Here is a 17,885-nt window from a genome sequence, read left to right on the forward strand (position 1 = left end):
TCATCTCCAGCATCTCTGGCATGGGAGGGACTCAACTTCCACTGCAGATGAAATGAGCTGTTGACACACGGCTTAGTGCGCCTAGGGGTTCATCTCCAGCATCTCTGGCATTGGAGGGACTCAACTTCCACTGCAGATGAAATGAGCTGTTGACACACGGCTTAGTGCGCCTAGGGGTTCATCTCTAGCATCTCTGGCATTGGAGGGACTCAACTTCCACTGCAGATGAAATGAGCTGTTGACACACGGCTTAGTGCGCCTAGGGGTTCATCTCTAGCATCTCTGGCATTGGAGGGACTCAACTTCCACTGCAGATGAATGAGCTGTTGACACACGGCTTAGTGCGCCTAGGGGTTCATCTCTAGCATCTCTGGCATTGGAGGGACTCAACTTCCACTGCAGATGAAATGAGCTGTTGACACACGGCTTAGTGCGCCTAGGGGTTCATCTCCAGCATCTCTGGCATTGGAGGGACTCAACTTCCACTGCAGATGAATGAGCTGTTGACACACGGCTTAGTGCGCCTAGGGGTTCATCTCTAGCATCTCTGGCATTGGAGGGACTCAACTTCCACTGCAGATGAAATGAGCTGTTGACACACGGCTTAGTGCGCCTAGGGGTTCATCTCCAGCATCTCTGGCATTGGAGGGACTCAACTTCCACTGCAGATGAAATGAGCTGTTGACACACGGCTTAGTGCGCCTAGGGGTTCATCTCCAGCATCTCTGGCATTGGAGGGACTCAACTTCCACTGCAGATGAAATGAGCTGTTGACACACGGCTTAGTGCGCCTAGGGGTTCATCTCCAGCATCTCTGGCATTGGAGGGACTCAACTTCCACTGCAGATGAAATGAGCTGTTGACACACGGCTTAGTGCGCCTAGGGGTTCATCTCCAGCATCTCTGGCATTGGAGGGACTCAACTTCCACTGCAGATGAAATGAGCTGTTGACACACGGCTTAGTGCGCCTAGGGGTTCATCTCTAGCATCTCTGGCATTGGAGGGACTCAACTTCCACTGCAGATGAAATGAGCTGTTGACACACGGCTTAGTGCGCCTAGGGGTTCATCTCCAGCATCTCTGGCATTGGAGGGACTCAACTTCTACTGCGGATGAAATGAGCTGTTGACACACGGCTTAGTGCGCCTAGGGGTTCATCTCCAGCATCTCTGGCATTGGAGGGACTCAACTTCCACTGCAGATGAAATGAGCTGTTGACACACGGCTTAGTGCGCCTAGGGGTTCATCTCCAGCATCTCTGGCATTGAAGGGACTCAACTTCCACTGCAGATGAAATGAGCTGTTGACACACGGCTTAGTGCGCCTAGGGGTTCATCTCTAGCATCTCTGGCATTGGAGGGACTCAACTTCCACTGCAGATGAAATGAGCTGTTGACACACGGCTTAGTGCGCCTAGGGGTTCATCTCCAGCATCTCTGGCATTGGAGGGACTCAACTTCCACTGCGGATGAAATGAGCTGTTGACACACGGCTTAGTGCGCCTAGGGGTTCATCTCCAGCGTCTCTGGCATTGGAGGGACTCAACTTCCACTGCAGATGAAATGAGCTGTTGACACACGGCTTAGTGCGCCTAGGGGTTCATCTCCAGCATCTCTGGCATTGGAGGGACTCAACTTCCACTGCAGATGAAATGAGCTGTTGACACACGGCTTAGTGCGCCTAGGGGTTCATCTCTAGCATCTCTGGCATTGGAGGGACTCAGGATTCCAAAAGCACATTCATTGCATGCTGCTGTTGCTAATCTTATTTTTTCCGTGATGAACAACCCAGTTCATTATGTTTTCAGCTCACATTAATCTTCCTTTCTGTGCGTTTGGTAACATTTGGAGTCATTTCCCTCTGTATTTATCCATCTGGGATCTTTAGAAAAGACAAGTTTGCAGAGAGTCATTTGTTGCTCACTGCTGTAAGGGGAATGAGTGTTCTCCTTGTTTCTCAGATCCTGAGAGAGAATCTTCGGAAGTCAGGCATGGATCCCCTCCACAAGGCAGAGGGCCCCCTCCCTGGGACCCGATGGGGTCCTTAATGAGGGATGGAGTAGCAACGTAACAGCATCAGAAGTTATAGCAATCCCTGGATTCTGTTTGCCCTCATGGAGCGGATGGAATTGGGAATTAGCTGTAAGGGGAGTGGAAAGACTTGTGAGATTAATGAGTCAGAACAAAGTCTTCGGCCTGATTCCTGTCTCTACCACCCGCAAGCTATTTGACCTTGGACAAGTCACATAATCTGTCCAAGATCCACTTGCCTATCCTGTGAGGATGCCTGTCCTCTTTACATGAGAGAGTAGTTTTGAATGTTCACTTATGTCTCATCTCCATTCTGGGGTAAGTTCATAACCTTGCTCACATCACTAAAGTTTTGCAATTACTTTTGGCCTTTTTCCAACACTAATACATGTGTGTGTGTGTATATATATATATATATATATATATATATATATTTATTTATTTATATATATATATATATATATATATATATATATATATATATATATATGATTAGAAAGAAAAATAGGCTATTGAGGAAGTCTTAGAGCCTAGTATTTCTTTTTTGGGGGGGTAAATTTTTGTTTAATTTTAGAACATTTCCCTAGAACAGATTACTTGAAAGAAAATTACAATGTCAAAAGATATATATATATATAGAGAGAGAGATGTATATGTATATAAAATTTAATGTTCTCAATAGATATTGCCAAATTTCTTTCCAAAACATATTCTCAAAAGATGTGTTAATGAGGATGCTATATTATACTATTCTTATAAGCGTATGGATGGTATTTTCAAAAATTATATTGATAGAAGAAAAACATTCATATCTCATTTTATAGTTACATTTCTTTGGCTGCTAATTACATCATTTTTTTCCAGTTTCATTGACATATAATTTGCATACAGCACTGTATAAGTTTATGGTGCACAGCATAATGATTTGACTTACATATAAGAGGCTAGTATTTCTTAATTCTCGTTTTATACAAAAAAAAAAAAGGCTTGGAGGTGTGTGTCATATTTAAAGATCTATTGGAGAGGGGATACATTGTTTAGAAAACAAAGAGAGAATCCTTTGGAAATTCAGTTAAGGCCATCCTTCCGGGTAAAATGTAATCTTAAGAGGTCACAAAGGAGGCAACTCTTTTGGAGATTCCACGCTGTAGGTCCTTAGCAACATTTTGTTGTGAAGGATGGAATGCACTCATATGTTCCATAGTTCAAGTAAGAGATTTCTTTAGAGAAAATAGTCCAAATTGGGCATCCATTCAAAAGCCATGAAAGATATTGTTATCTATGGTCATTAACTGTAAAATATCAGTATGATTTCTCACTGCTGCCCAAGTGAAGGGCTCAGTTGCCTTGATGCCTCTGTTATTGTAGGAAGAAGCAAAGGGGTAATTACATCTTATTGCTGTAAAATTTACAAAGGGTTCAGGATGTGATGAAGGCCAGTAGAAATGAGAGAAATCTGGACTGTCTGCTCCAATTCTGCACAACGAACAACAAGTCAACATCATTTGGAAATGTCATTTATTGACAGTCCTTTCCCCCAGGACCTGGGATTTGAGCAGGAGACCCCATTACACAGATAACTCCCAGTGGTGTTGATGGAAATTACCTGCATAACCAACTCTCCTGCCCACATAAAATGCCAGATGCCTGAGAGCATTTTTAATTGCAATGTACCTCCCTTCGCAAAAGAGCTAATTGCATCTGCTTTCCTTTCCTTTAGGTACCCAAGCATGGACCGGAATAATGAAGAGATACGTGTATTAGCTGCAGCCCTTTGAACCACGCAAGAAGGAAATCAACAGTGTGGACAGGGCTGGAAGCGTTGCCACACTTGCTTGTTGGAATAAATGAAGAATGGGCTTGTGATTATGCTGACATCCCAGCATGAATTTGGTGGACCTGTGGTTAACTCGTTCCCTCTCCATGTGTCTCCTCCTACAAAGTTTTGTTCTTATGATACTGTGCTTTCATTCCGCCAGTATGTGTCCCAAGGGCTGTCTTTGTTCTTCCTCTGGGGGTTTAAATGTCACCTGTAGCAATGCAAATCTCAAGGAAATACCTAGAGATCTTCCTCCTGAAACAGTCTTACTGTATCTGGACTCCAATCAGATCACATCCATCCCCAATGAGATTTTTAAGGACCTCCATCAACTAAGAGTTCTCAACCTGTCCAAAAATGGCATTGAGTTTATCGATGAGCATGCCTTCAAAGGAGTCGCTGAAACTCTGCAGACTCTGGACTTGTCTGACAACCGGATTCAGAGCGTGCACAAAAACGCTTTCAATAACCTGAAGGCCAGGGCCAGGATTGCCAACAACCCCTGGCACTGCGACTGTACGCTTCAGCAAGTTCTGAGGGGCATGGTGTCCAATCACGAGACAGCCCACAATGTGATCTGCAAGACCTCCGTGCTGGATGAACACGCCGGGAGACCGTTCCTCAACGCTGCCAATGATGCTGACCTTTGTAACCTCCCTAAAAAAACGACTGATTATGCCATGCTGGTCACCATGTTTGGCTGGTTCACCATGGTGATCTCGTATGTGGTGTATTATGTGAGGCAAAATCAGGAAGATGCGCGAAGACACCTTGAATACTTGAAATCCCTGCCGAGCAGGCAAAAGAAAGCCGACGAACCCGACGATATTAGTACAGTGGTGTAGTGTCCGAACTGACTGGCATGGAAAAAGAAATCCGTTTGGGATTGCAGTAGAATAAGTGGTTTACTTCTCTCATCCATTGTAAACATTTGAAACTTTGTATCTCAGTTTCTTTTGAATCATGCCACTGTTGAACTTTTAACAAACATGACAGCATAACAAATCATTTTCGTTTAGGTGATCCACCCCTCCGTTGTACTCCTGGTGGTATATTCCTGAGTCAGCTACTTCTCTGAACCTTAGTTCTATCCATCTCAGTATTTAATAATGAAATTTATTTTTTTAATTTGAAACCAAATAAAAGCCTAACTTTGAACCATGAAAAACAGAGTGACTTATTGGTCCAGAAAACAGTACAGTCATTCCATTGCTTTAAAGAGAAACAGACAACTCTTGTGAACCTAAAGAATGACCACAGTGAGAGATGTTATTAAGTTCTACTGTACACTGGGGCGCCATAGCTGAGTTATCAGCCGAGGAAAATATGTCAGACTTCAAAATACTAAGCCTTAGCAAACTTAAGTGATAATACATAGCGTGGCAACCTGCAGAGGCGTAAGTTGGGATGTCTCTAGGTGTTTGCTACCTAAAAGTCGGTGTGTTTAGCAAAACACACTACTTCTACTCTATGCTAGACACATGGAAAAAAAAAAGGAGCACATATTCTGTCCTCAGGATTACCTTCTGGTGGACAGAGGTGTGTGACCAACATAGAAATAGCCATGCCAAAAAGGAAGGTCTTAATAATCATGTAGCATCAACTGTGTGCAAGCATGGTGCAAGGCATTTGTATACTATGACTCCAAACCCTGACACCCAGAGGAGAAAGTGACATCCACCCCATCTGCAGAGGAGGAAGCCGTGCGCGAAAGAAGTCCAGTGACCTGCCAAGTAGAAAGTATCAGAACTCGAACTTGAACCAAGTCTCCCTGACTCCAAAGACAGAGGTCTTCTCATTATGTTCTGACTGGGTTGGCTGATAGAGGTATAATTTACATATTAAAAAATGCACCCATGTTAAGTGTACAGTTCCATATATTTGACAAATGCAAACACCTGTGTATCAAGATAGTCTGTCCCTGACATTGTTCAGAGATAGGAGAAAGCTCATTTGGTGCTCGGAGGAGGGAATTGTGTTTCTTTGGGTTTAAGCTACAGTTAAAGGTCATCCTTGAGACTTGGGTGGGATCTCATCAGATGCTGTAGGTGAGGAAGGTAAAGGAAGCAGAACACAGGGATAAAAGTAGGGAGGTGTGTGGGACGAAGGGGTCTATGTAACAGGAAGCGAGAGACAGGGCTGGAGCCACGTCATGGGAACTCGACACCAGACTCAGGAATAAAAGTAACTAATACTGTTTATGGAACACTTACACCAAACACTTTCTTTGTGTTGTCTTGGTTAATCCTACCATTACCCTATGAGATAGTCTTCTGTGAATGACGAATCAGAGATGCAGGAGTTTAAGTAGTTAATTCAGGATCCTAGAGAAGTATTATAAGCTTGTAAGATGTATTGCAGATATTGAAACCCAGTCAGTCAACTCCAGAACCAACAGACCTCTTAGCTGCTATACTGTATGCTTTGCCGTCGTAGACTTTTACTACTTCAAGTTGCTGGTTTGCCAGACCTAGAGGTTTGCAGACTCCCAAGTGATGGTTTCATTAAGAAATAACAGCAAAAATAGCCCTTTGAGGGGATTAAGTAGGAAGGAAGGATCCTTTGCCATTTTGACGGACATAGCCTTCTCCAGCTCATATGAGGTTATCTTTGGGCCTTCAGGAATCACATTTCTGCCCTTGGAAAGCACCATGGTTTCTATCCGTAACAATAGTGTCTTGCAAAGTTTAGCAGTGCGAACCCTGAGGATCAGCCAGCCCAAGATTTGCCGTCTGACATTCAGAGCAGTATGGCTGGGCTCACGGCACGCACCTCACGGCCACCGGCTTTTCATGCCTGCGTTAGCTTTACTGAAAAGTACGAGGTCTCGTGTAGAAGCCTGAGATGTGAAATTCAGGATGCGAGCCCTAGAACTCCTGCATCCCCGTGAGAAGGAAGCCACATTATCTGCCTGTGCTAACTGGATTTGAACGCCTTGCAGCAACACTGGAGCTTTGCTGGAGATTTAACACCCCCTGGAGGACAACCTTATAATATATCTCTGTGAGTATTACCATAGAAAGATGCCTAACAGAATATGCTTTTTTTTCTCCCTAAAGAATAGAAAAATCAAGACTTTGCTAAGACAACCTTTTAAAACAGTCAATAAATTAATTGTGTTTATCTGAGTGTGTGAATCACATTCATTTTAGAAAAGCTTTCATAAATCACATAATCCATTTCAGGTTGCTTCTTCCAAAATAATCTGTATATTCTTAGGAATAAGAGCTTATTTCCCTACTGCCCAATTATATTAGTTGAGTGAAAGCACCTGTCAAGGGAAAAAAAAACCTCTGAAATGTGTTGACGTAGAGTCCTGGTCTTATCCAGATGTGGCCAAGTTCAATTCCCACATTTTAGTTTGTAATTCTCCACATACGTAGAGTTAAAAGCGCATCCTAGGTTAATCCCTTTCCCTGCCTGTATGTTTCCAGTTAGCAGTGCCATAAGTGCAAGTGCTTAAAAAAACCTAATCTTTTAAATTGCCATGAATTGGAATATATAAGCTGTTGGAGGAGAAAATTAATTCTTTTTTTTTTTTTTTTAAACAAATAACAGGCTACAGGACCCCTTCAGGGCCAAGACTGAAAGGAAATACTCTTCCCATCAGCCTATAGGAATGATGCCAGGGAGTGGAAAGTGCTTCCTGAAGCTCACGGCTGGCTATATAGAAAAAGGCCCAATGTGCACGCTCTGGCTTTGATTCCAACACGCTCCTTAATTTCCAAACCCTCGCACATGTTTACGTTACACGGAGAGCAACTTATTTTAGGGCTGTAAGGTTTTTGAAACGAACTATTATCTGAGGCACATGGCATCTTCCCTTCTAAATATTCTACATAACAGCTTCTTTGCTCAGCTCTCTCCTTTGGCATCACTCTTTTAATTTCAACCTTTATTTATTTTTTTTTAATTTTTATTTTATATTGGAGTGTAGTGGATTAACAATGTTGTGTTCGTTTCAGGTGTACAGCAAAGTGATTCAGTTATACATATATAAGCATGTATTCTTTATACTCAACAAAATGCATTGAGAAAAAAAGGAGAGATGTGAGTTACACAGTTTTACAATGTACAGGGTTGGGAGTAACTCAGATCAAGTCAGAAAATTTACTTTCTATCATTAAATGTCTGGAGTTTGTTGAATGAACGGACACTCTTTCCAAACTAAATTTCTTCCCAGAATTCAGCTTAAACTAAGGGACTTACAACGTGAAGCTTTTCCTGAGGAGCTTGGTTAGTGTCTTGGAAGCTTGTTTGGTATAAGGAAATACTTTTTTTTTTTAATTTATTTTTTTTATACAGCAGGTTCTTATTAGTTATCTATTTTATACATGTTAGTGTATATATGTCAATCCCAATCTCCCAATTCATCACACCACCTCCCCCACCCTTCACCGCTTTCCCCCCTTGGTGTCCATACGTTTGTTCTCTACATCTGTGTCTCAATTTCTGCCCTGCAAACTGGTTCATCTGTACCATTTTTCTAGGCTCCACATATATATGCAGGAAATACTTTTATTTCTCTTTTGCATCTGCCAGAGGAATGGGTTCACTATTCACAGGCCTTCATAGATCTGTCAAAGCTTATCTTGCCCAGGCTTAGAGACTCCCTTCCGTATGATCTTGGTCAGTCAGAGGTGGCCACCTAAAGGCTATCACAGCATCAATGCAGCCAGCAGAGGCGACAGGGTAGGGACTCAGCCCCAGTCTCAGAGAGTCCTAGACTGGAACCCAGTGGTCTCTCAACCTCTTCCCAGGATTTAACATGGGTTGAAATATCTGCAGCTGTTGAATAATAATGGTTATCTCAGCAGTTGTTTTCACATAGTATCAATATATATCACAGAGATAAATATCTCAATAGTTCTCAATGTCCGGTGGGAAACTTGAGAAAGTTACCCTCATGTATTTTTTTAAAATTTTTTATTGGAATATAGTTGATTTACAATGCTGTGTTAGTTTCAGGTGTACAGCAAAGTGGTTCAGTTATACATATACATGTATCTATTCTTTTTCAGATTCTTTTCCCTTTTGGGTTATTACAGAATATTGAATAGAGTCTCCTGTGCATACAGTAGGTCCTTGTTGGTTATCTGTTTTATATATAGTAGTGTGTATCTGCCAGTCTCAGACTCCCAATTTACCCCTCCCTAACCTCAACCTTTTAAATGAAAAAAATACCTGGGAATTTTAATCTAATCGTTGACAAAGTGCTTATCTCTGAAGCAAGGCAAATCATAAAACATGCCAACCCGACTCAAACATTTTTCAGAAAGTGATAAAAAGTTATGTAATGGAAGATTTAACTTTCAAGAACGCATTGGCAAATCATAAGGCACTGATATACAAAGTCTGCCATGTACGTGTTGTTCTTTTTTATATCCTTCTTTGATTACCCACAATAATTCTTGTTCTGACATCCACCAGCATAAGGCAGCCTGGGGTGTGGGTAGGTTTTTCTTATTGGCTCATACAGTGAGTTCTCTCATTTGTCTGGCACAGCTGGAGAGTGGAAAATTCTGCTTAATTAAATGTTCACGTTACTAGAGATAGGTGAACTCCTAGAATGTCAGGAATGGAAGACTCCTAGAGATGATCTCATCCACTGATTTCTCATTGAAATCCCTACAGGCTTGGGGATTAGCGCTCACATCTCCATATACCCATGCAGTGTCCCTAATAGGACACTGGCTGCCTCTCCTGATAAACTGCTCCCCAGTCTTCAAAGAAACAGAACAACATAGTATTACACACTGTGAAAACATCATTGGCTATCAGCAAGTGTCTTTGAGGATTTGGAAGGCACTTAAGGTTCCTACATTGCCACAGGGTTGTAATAAAGAATATCTATGAATGTTAAGATATGATATGATGAGAGGATTATTTTCCCTTTCACAAATAGGCCCTGGATAATGTGTTCTCTGCTGTGCATGATCTGGCTTCCCCATGGAGAGATGGAGAAGATGATCTTGATGCACCTTCCTGGGTAGGGAGAGATGATTAGCATTTGCTTCTTGGAGTAGCAGCATGAACCGAGGGTGGTCAAGTACAGCCCTGCAGGCAAAAGGGGAGTGATTGCCCTTATGTGACGTTCTACTCTGTTTCCAGAGCTGTTGTCAGCCTGGCTTCCCAAAGTGGTACCACTGATTCATCAAGTTGGCTGGGTCTGACCCAGACAAAGTGAACCCGAGGCTAATTCATTTACCACACATTTGCAAATGCCCTCCTCAGCCCTTTCCAAATCCAAATAGGTGAAGTAGGATTTAGGGAAAAGGAAGACCTGAATTCCTCACCCCACATTTGCCCAAACTCATTATATGGATGGTCCCAAATATACCACATGAATTAGTGGGTCACATAGACCCAGCAGGAGGCACTCCTCAAAGCCCACCTTTTCCATCCAACCCAGGGAATTTATGATCTTGAGGCCACAAGACCACATGGAATCTTCATAGGGCCACATAGAGCCCTATGTTTCATGGGTGAGTGACAGTAAAAGGAAATCCATTTCTCTTTATGGTTCTAACTTCTTCAACGTTAAAAGAACCAGAAACTGGTGTAAATCGCTTAAGAAGTGTGCGCTGTCACACGTGCGTGCGTGCGAGCGTGTGTCCACACGCATGTTAGGGTAATGTGGGGAACTGGGTCCCAAAAGCATCAGGAAAAGAGATAGTGGGAGCAATGAAAACAAAATCTATCTGTCAGTCATTTGATCTAGAGATAGCCCAGGTTTGGGTTTTCCAGGGAAATTATTAGATGTATTTTCAAGACTGTCCCCAAGTTCAGTGAAAACATTTACATTTGTCACTAATGGCAACTGAGTCGATCAAGTTTGTGAACCGTACTCTTTCTTTAGCTGATGGATCGCCTACATTTTGCTCACTATTTTCAAAAAAGAATCAATGCATTTACTTTCTTTGCCTGTGGCCATATGAGCTTCCAACTGACAAAAGTTTTCTGGATCTGACCTCGAAAGCTAAGCCTGTAATGAATACATTGTGGGTTTCTCTGGGGTTGGGACCAAAATTCTCTTTTTTTCTTTTATATTTCATTTATTTTTTTTCCTCAGAGAAGCATTTGCAAGATGAAAGGTGATCTAAAGTCTGGCTGTTGGGCTAAAGATGAATAAGCCAGCTATTGAGCTAATGGCATTGCTTGTTGAATAGATTTTAAAATGAAGTGGCTCATAGATAACCAACAAGTTTCTACTCTATAGCACAGGGAACTCTACTCAATATCCTGTGATGACCTACATGAGAAAAGAATCTGAAAAAGAATGGATAGATGTATATGTATACCTTTATATACATATATCTGCATCTGTACACCTGAAAATAACACAACTTTGTACATCAACTATACTCCAATAAAATTTTAAAAGTAAGATAAAGTGGCTCATAGGAAGGAGGATGGTACTAATTTACACAAATCCAGCTTCCTTAGCTTGTCCACATTTCTTCTGGAAGAAAGATATAGGAAAGACGCTGGTCTGCTCTCAAAGTCTTTCATCCTCACCGACAGTCATGCTCATTCCCTGGCTCTCTGAGAAACAAGCTGCAGTGACAAGAGGAGAATGAGAAGTGAAGAAAACTCGAGAAAGCGCTACCTGGAAGCAGGGCTCTGGGGGGACAAACAGGATGGACTTTAACTGACATTGACAAGACATTTCATCTTCATATTAAAACACGGGCTGAGGAATCCCTGTGTGTAAGTCACAGATAAAGAACCTTATATAAAATAGGAGAACCCTTCATCAAATAGTTTTACCTTTCCCTCACTACAGGTATCGTTTACTTTGCATAGTACTAAGTTCTGTTTGTACCTTCCCTCGTTCTCACGACAGCCCTGCCAAGTGGATACTATCATTGTTCCCATGACACAGATGAGGAGACTGAGGTCCAGAATGACCCAGGATCACTCGGCTGATGTGCAATAGCAGAGCCCAGGTCTAGTCATCTAGCCACAGTGTTTAGTTATGCTGCATCCTTTCATTTTATGAAGTCTCACCTTAAATTTCATGAGGATAAATGGAGGAGAATAGAGCAAGAGATTTTTCTTAATTGGCACAAGGGAGAAAGGAAGTTCAAAAGAAAAGAAGCACGCTTTTTCACTCAGCTGGTTAGCAGAGCCTGTGCTTGCGAACCGCATCAGTTCATCCCCTTTTCACACCCATCCTCCTGTGCCCAGCCCTGAAATCCCACGGCCGCGTAAAGGAAACCACGTTCTTGGTGGGACACATGCATGTGTAGCTCTCAGTCCTGGGAACGATGACCCTCAGTTACCGGGTTGCCGCTGGGACGGGGTTCAGGGTGGTGCTCAAGGCCCTGCTTTGTGGAGCCCCATCTCCCTCGGTCCTACCATATTCATCTGCACCAGGCAAATCACCCTGGAAGCTCTGGCAGGCATTCACCAGAGGGTTTTCTCTGGCTTCCACAGCACACTTTGCACTTACACAGAAGCTTGGAGGCACCAGGGAGCTGCCACCTTCTAGGAGCGGCCCACAAGCCACAACTCCTGGGGACTTGGTGGGTAAATACACGGCCCCTCCCTCGCCAGGACGTGCGACCCACTCTGGATCATCAGAGTTTGTGCTTCTCAAAACGTTGCTGCCACAAAAAGTCAGCTTCTCTCCTCTCACACAGAGTGAGTGTCACATGAGCCCATAATAAAGTTCTCCTTTCCGCCTCACATGCCAGGAAATTAAGAGAAAAAAAAAAAAGAAAATCCGTGCTGCTAATTTAGTAACTATAGAGGATCTCATAATCCATCTAGCTGCAGTTTAATTTCCTTTATTTTGACCTGCTGTTACATGTAAGTTGTCAGTTATTCTGACTGGTTTTAATTTATTATTTGCATGTTTTTAAGTATCTCCTTAAGACCCCTCAAACCCTTGATGTCATTAAACAGGGAAAACATTTATGTTTATTTCCCACCTTTTACATTTCTCTCAAATGTATAGATTGTTTTAGGCTCATTTCTTTCTCTTTTTTAATTGAAGTAGAGTTGATTTACAATGTTGTGTTAGTTACTGCTGTACAGCAGATCGATTCAGTTGTACATATATATTCTTTTTTAATATTCTTTTCCATTTTGTTTTATTATATGATATTGAATATAGTTCCCTGTGCTATACAGTAGGACCTTGTCTATCCATTCTATGTATAAAAGCTGACATCTGCTAACCTCAACCTCCCACTCCATCCCTCCCCCAGCCCCCTCCCCCTTGGCAACCAGCAGTCTATTCTCTATTAGACTCATTTCTTATTCTGTATTGCTTAAGTTCTAATTTTTTTATCATTTCTTTCCCCTTGCTTTCATGTCTCCCAAATGTGTGATATCCAATCATCCTTTGCTATGAAACTACATCTGCCCGAATCAACAAGATTCAGAATCAAACATAAGTTCAAGCCTCACAAACTCACAGCCCCCAAATGGATTTTGTTCATATAATTCCCTCACCCTCCTTGGAAAGGAGGAGGTACAGGGTATGAGAGCATCACTTTCCAAATGAGGAAACTGAGACCTAGAGATGCTAAGTGACCTGCCAAGGTGTCTCCAGGTAAGAGGTGAGAGCTGGGCCTTGCGGGAAGCTTGATCCACCTCTCATTTATGAACGATGAGCACCTTTGCAAGGAGAGGAGTAATGATCTGGTTCAAGAGAACACTTGACTTTTGGGGGGTTTTGAAAAAAGTCCATATGCATCTCTACTCAAAGTTGGTAGATCATATTGTCGTTGTTACTGTTATTTAAAGACAACAAGTAATATTTTAGTGCTTTATTGTTTTTTTCCTCCCTTTGTGCTTTCCAACTGATGCCATATGTTATCAGCTGAGTGGTGTCCCCTCCAAAGTTATATATTGAAGTCCTAACCCCCAGTATCTCAGAACAAGACTGTGGGGGTTTTTTTGTTTGTTTGTTTGTTTTGTTTTGTTTTGCCAATGCCGTGCGCCTTGCAGGATCTTAGTTCCCTGACCAAGGACTGAAACCCGGGCCCAGCATGGAAAGCGCCGAGTCCTAACCACTGGACCACCAGGGAATTTCCTGAATGAGACTGCATTTGGAGACAGGCCTTTAAAGAGATAATTAAGTTAAAATGAGGTCTTTAGGATGGGCCTTCATCAATCTGACTGTTGTCCTTGTAAGAAGAGGAGATCAAGACACACAGAGAGCAGGGATGCATGTACAGAGAGCAGGGATGCATGTGCAGAGAAAGACCACATGAGGATACAGAGAGAAGGTGCCGTCTGCAGTCAAGGAGACAAGTCTCAGGAGAAACCAACATGCTGGCACCTTGATCTTGGACTTGCAGAACTGTGAGAAAATACACTTCTGTTGTTTAAGCCACCCAGTCTGCGGTACTTGGTTACGGCAGCCCTAACAAGCTAAGACATCACATTAACTCTTGATTCCCAGGGAGAATTTGAAGGTTTTCTTGAGAGGCACTATGAGAAATGTGAAGAAATGCAATCAATCAATGTATGCCATCGCATGTCTGGATCTTCCTGTGTTGCCCTTAGTTTCCAGGGAGAATTTGGTTTTTGAAATGGATCTACCTCTGTCCTTTGGACATGCCGCAGGGCTGGAAAGTAAGTATAATAGCTCTAAGAAATGAGAACTTTCGTGTGGATGTATAGGAACAAGAGACAGAGTGAATATGTGATCAGGTTGTGCTGGCTCCATTTCCAGAAAACAAAGACTATTTTTTTTTTTTTTTGAAGTTGAATTCATACTGTATTTTCAGTTTTTTTTTTTTAACTTTGGGTTTATTTATTTATTTATTTATTTTTATGGCTGTGTTGGGTCTTTGTTTCTGTGCGAGGGCTTTCTCTAGTTGCGGCAAGTGGGGGCCACTCTTCATCGCGATGCGCGGGCCTCTCATTATCGCGGCCTCTCTTGTTGCGGAGCACAGGCTCCAGACGCGCAGGCTCAGTAGTTGTGGCTCACGGGCTTAGTTGCTCCATGGCATGTGGGATCTTCCCAGACCAGGGCTCGAACCCGTGTCCCCGGCATTGGCAGGCAGATTCTCAACCACTGCGCCACCAGCGAAGCCCCACAAAGACTATTTTTAAAGGGGAAAATGGCCATAGGTAATAAAACAACTTAATTGGAGGAATGATATAATCATTTGCGTGTCCCCTATTTAATCACATCTGAATTCCACCTCCTGTCCAAGCTTCATTAGAAAATTTCCCCGGAGTTAAAAATCCCAGCCACTCCATTAAACTAGTTGTCCTTAAAAGCAGGGGCTGAAAAGTGGAAAGTTTTTTGGATAAACCACAAGGTCCTACTGTACAGCACAGAGAACTATATTCAATATCCTATGATAAACCGTAATGGAAAAGACTATAAAAAAAAGAATGTGTGTGTGTGTGTGTGTGTGTGTAACTGAATCACTTTGCAGCAGCAATTAACACAACATTGTAAATCAATTATACTTCAATTAAAAAATATTGATTACAATAAAAAAACATTAAAAAGTGGAAAGTTTTTTTTTATCAATTCCTTTTCAGCCATTTTCAGGGTAGATTGGCTCAGTTTACAACTTCAATGATCACGTCTTGATGAGGGGCTTTGAAAACTCCAACCAGTATCGTACATGAAGACCCTTACCTTTCACAGAGCAATACAGACAGTCACTGGAGTTGGCTTACCTTTGGTCAGTGGTGCACACAGCTGGCACCAGTTAGCTAGAGACTCAAAAGACTTTTCTACAGGCAAGAAACTTAGACACCAGGAAGCCCATCAGAAAACAGTTAATTGTGCCACAGATTCAGTTGCTGTGAAGGCATAAAGAGCAGAGAGGCCCAATTAAGCCAGTGTTTCAATTTGCCTTGTGGTATGGCAAAAAGGGCACAGGATTTATTTCGCTTACAAAATAAAAATAACTTGTGTTTAAACATCTGAGAAGACAATCATGTAGCAAATGAGAGCAATATTAAAGAACATGAAGCAAAAAGTATAAAGTAGTCCAAATCCCACCACTCAGAACTCCTGTTGATATTTTCAGCCTCCCTCTGGACCTCTCTGTCTGTACACATCTGCAGAAAAGGGACATACTATGCTTGCTGTGCAGAGGCATGTAATGGCTTCCTGTTTCCCCTCAACAATGGCAAGACCAGGCCCCTTAATGCTAACATGGCCCTTCCTGACCGCCTCTGTCCGGTTTTCCAGAATGATCTCTTGCCTCTATCCCCCAAACCCACTAGGCTTCTGCCTTTCCCATCTTGAAGTTCCTGGAAACTCCCACTGCCTCTTGTGGGATCCTTTGGAGAGTTCGAGCCCAGATGAGAGGGTAGTCAATTTTTGCATTTCTGAAAGATACCTGGCAGAAGTGGTCAGAACGAATTGTCAGGAGCGGTGGGATGATTGGGGATGAGGAGCCCAGGTATTTATTGCACTAGATCCAGGTAGAACACGCCAATGAATTGGGCAGAGATGTGGCAGTGGAGATGGAGTTTCAGTGACTTGGAGAGAGGTTAGGGAGATGACCGTGGTCACCATCATCATGGTCACTATCATCTTCATAGTTGTTACTGCTGGGGTCGTGCTCCAACCCTAAAGTCGAATGATTATACATGAAAATAATGGAATCAGTGAAGAGGCTTCATAAAACCAGCCTAATTATTCTAGCCGGGCCACATGATTTCACTGTCGCGTTCAACCTGATGTAGCCAAAAATAGGTTTGATTTCAACTGCATTGCAGATTAAATGGTCTTACATTTTTCCTTCTGGTTGTCATAAAAGGATGAAGTTCATTTCGTTTGAAGACCTCTTTTAATGAAGGCTTTAAATCAGCAGCCGTAACTGCTTGTCACCTTGCAGGGAGATGACTGAGCTCAGGCTAACGCAGTTTATTAAATTCCTTGTCTAACACTTGACCTGAGAGCTGGAACCAGCTGGAATCTCTGTCTTTTTAGCTCCTCCCACACACGTGGGGACCTGCTGCTTGGGAGACCTAGGCAACCTCTATATTTCATTCAGGAGAGTAGAGTATGAGATGCCCATACCTTGAGCTCACCCACGCCACTCAAATGGCATCTCATGGAGTCTAAAAGGCCAATAAAAAAATGTTCTATTATAAAGGTAATCCTAGTTGCCAAAAAATAAGATTAAGTGCAATGTTTTTAAGACTCAATATAAGAAAATTCTCCCTGGGACCCTTCTGTGTTGCAGAAATTTAACATCTACCATAAAATAATGAAAATTTATCACCGTCAGCTAGTAACATTTATTAAACAATTACTATGTGCTAGGTATCAAGCTGAGCACTTCCTGGCCTTCCTTGGTTACTCTTCAGAGCAACCTTCTGAAGTAGATACTATTTTTTTTTAATTAATTAATTAATTATTTATTTATGGCTACGTTGGGTCTTTGTTGCTGTGCGCGGCCTTTCTTTAGTTGTGGTGAGCCGGGGCGCCGTTGTGGTGCACGGGTTTCTCGTTGCGGTGGCTTCTCTTGCTGCAGAGCAGGGGCTCTAGATGAGGGCTCAGTAGTTGTGTCACACGGGCTCAGTAGTTGTGACACATGTGCTTGGTTTTTCCAAGGCATGTGGCATCTTCCAGGACCAGGGGTCAAACCCGTGTCCCCTGCATGGGCAGGCGGATTCTTAACCCCTTTGCCACCAGGGAAGTCCCTGAAGTAGAAACTATTATGGTTCACATTTTACAGATGAGGGAACAGCAGCGTGAAGAGAGCAATTGACACACTGAAGCCATGCCTTCTCTGAGGTACAGCAGGGATTTCAGTACCATGATCGGACTCCAGCGGCAGCCTCACAGTACTGCTCCATGTTTGTCATCCTCATGATAATTAACACGTGAGTTAATTCATTTAAGCCTGAGAACCTTATATATAATTATTATCCTCATTCTCTACATAAGGATTTATACCCAACATCCTTTAGTGACTCTCCAGGTCCCACGATTTAGTTAGGCAGAATAGAGACCGTAACCACAGTCTTCTCATACATAGAGGGCTACGCTGCCTCTTCTTGTATCAGTATACGTCATTCCAAGCCTGTGTTTGTCACT

The 17,885-nt window shown here is 42.6% G+C and overlaps 1 protein-coding gene across 7 annotated transcripts in view; it reads left to right on the plus strand.

The window, feature by feature from the left end:
• Nucleotides 1-4,915, plus strand: part of LRRC3B (leucine rich repeat containing 3B) — a 99,708-nt gene extending 94,793 nt beyond the window's left edge. For all 7 annotated transcript variants that reach the window (XM_061193727.1, XM_061193730.1, XM_061193724.1 and 4 more), the window contains one exon: nt 3,752-4,915. In XM_061193727.1, coding sequence (XP_061049710.1) covers nt 3,916-4,695 — 780 coding nt within the window. In that variant the 5' untranslated portion in view covers nt 3,752-3,915 and the 3' untranslated portion in view covers nt 4,696-4,915. The remainder of the gene's footprint in view (nt 1-3,751) is intronic.
• The last annotated feature ends 12,970 nt before the right edge of the window (nt 4,916-17,885 follow it).

Source organism: Eubalaena glacialis, chromosome 6 (assembly GCF_028564815.1).
Source record: "Eubalaena glacialis isolate mEubGla1 chromosome 6, mEubGla1.1.hap2.+ XY, whole genome shotgun sequence".
Classification (NCBI taxonomy): domain Eukaryota; kingdom Metazoa; phylum Chordata; class Mammalia; order Artiodactyla; family Balaenidae; genus Eubalaena; species Eubalaena glacialis.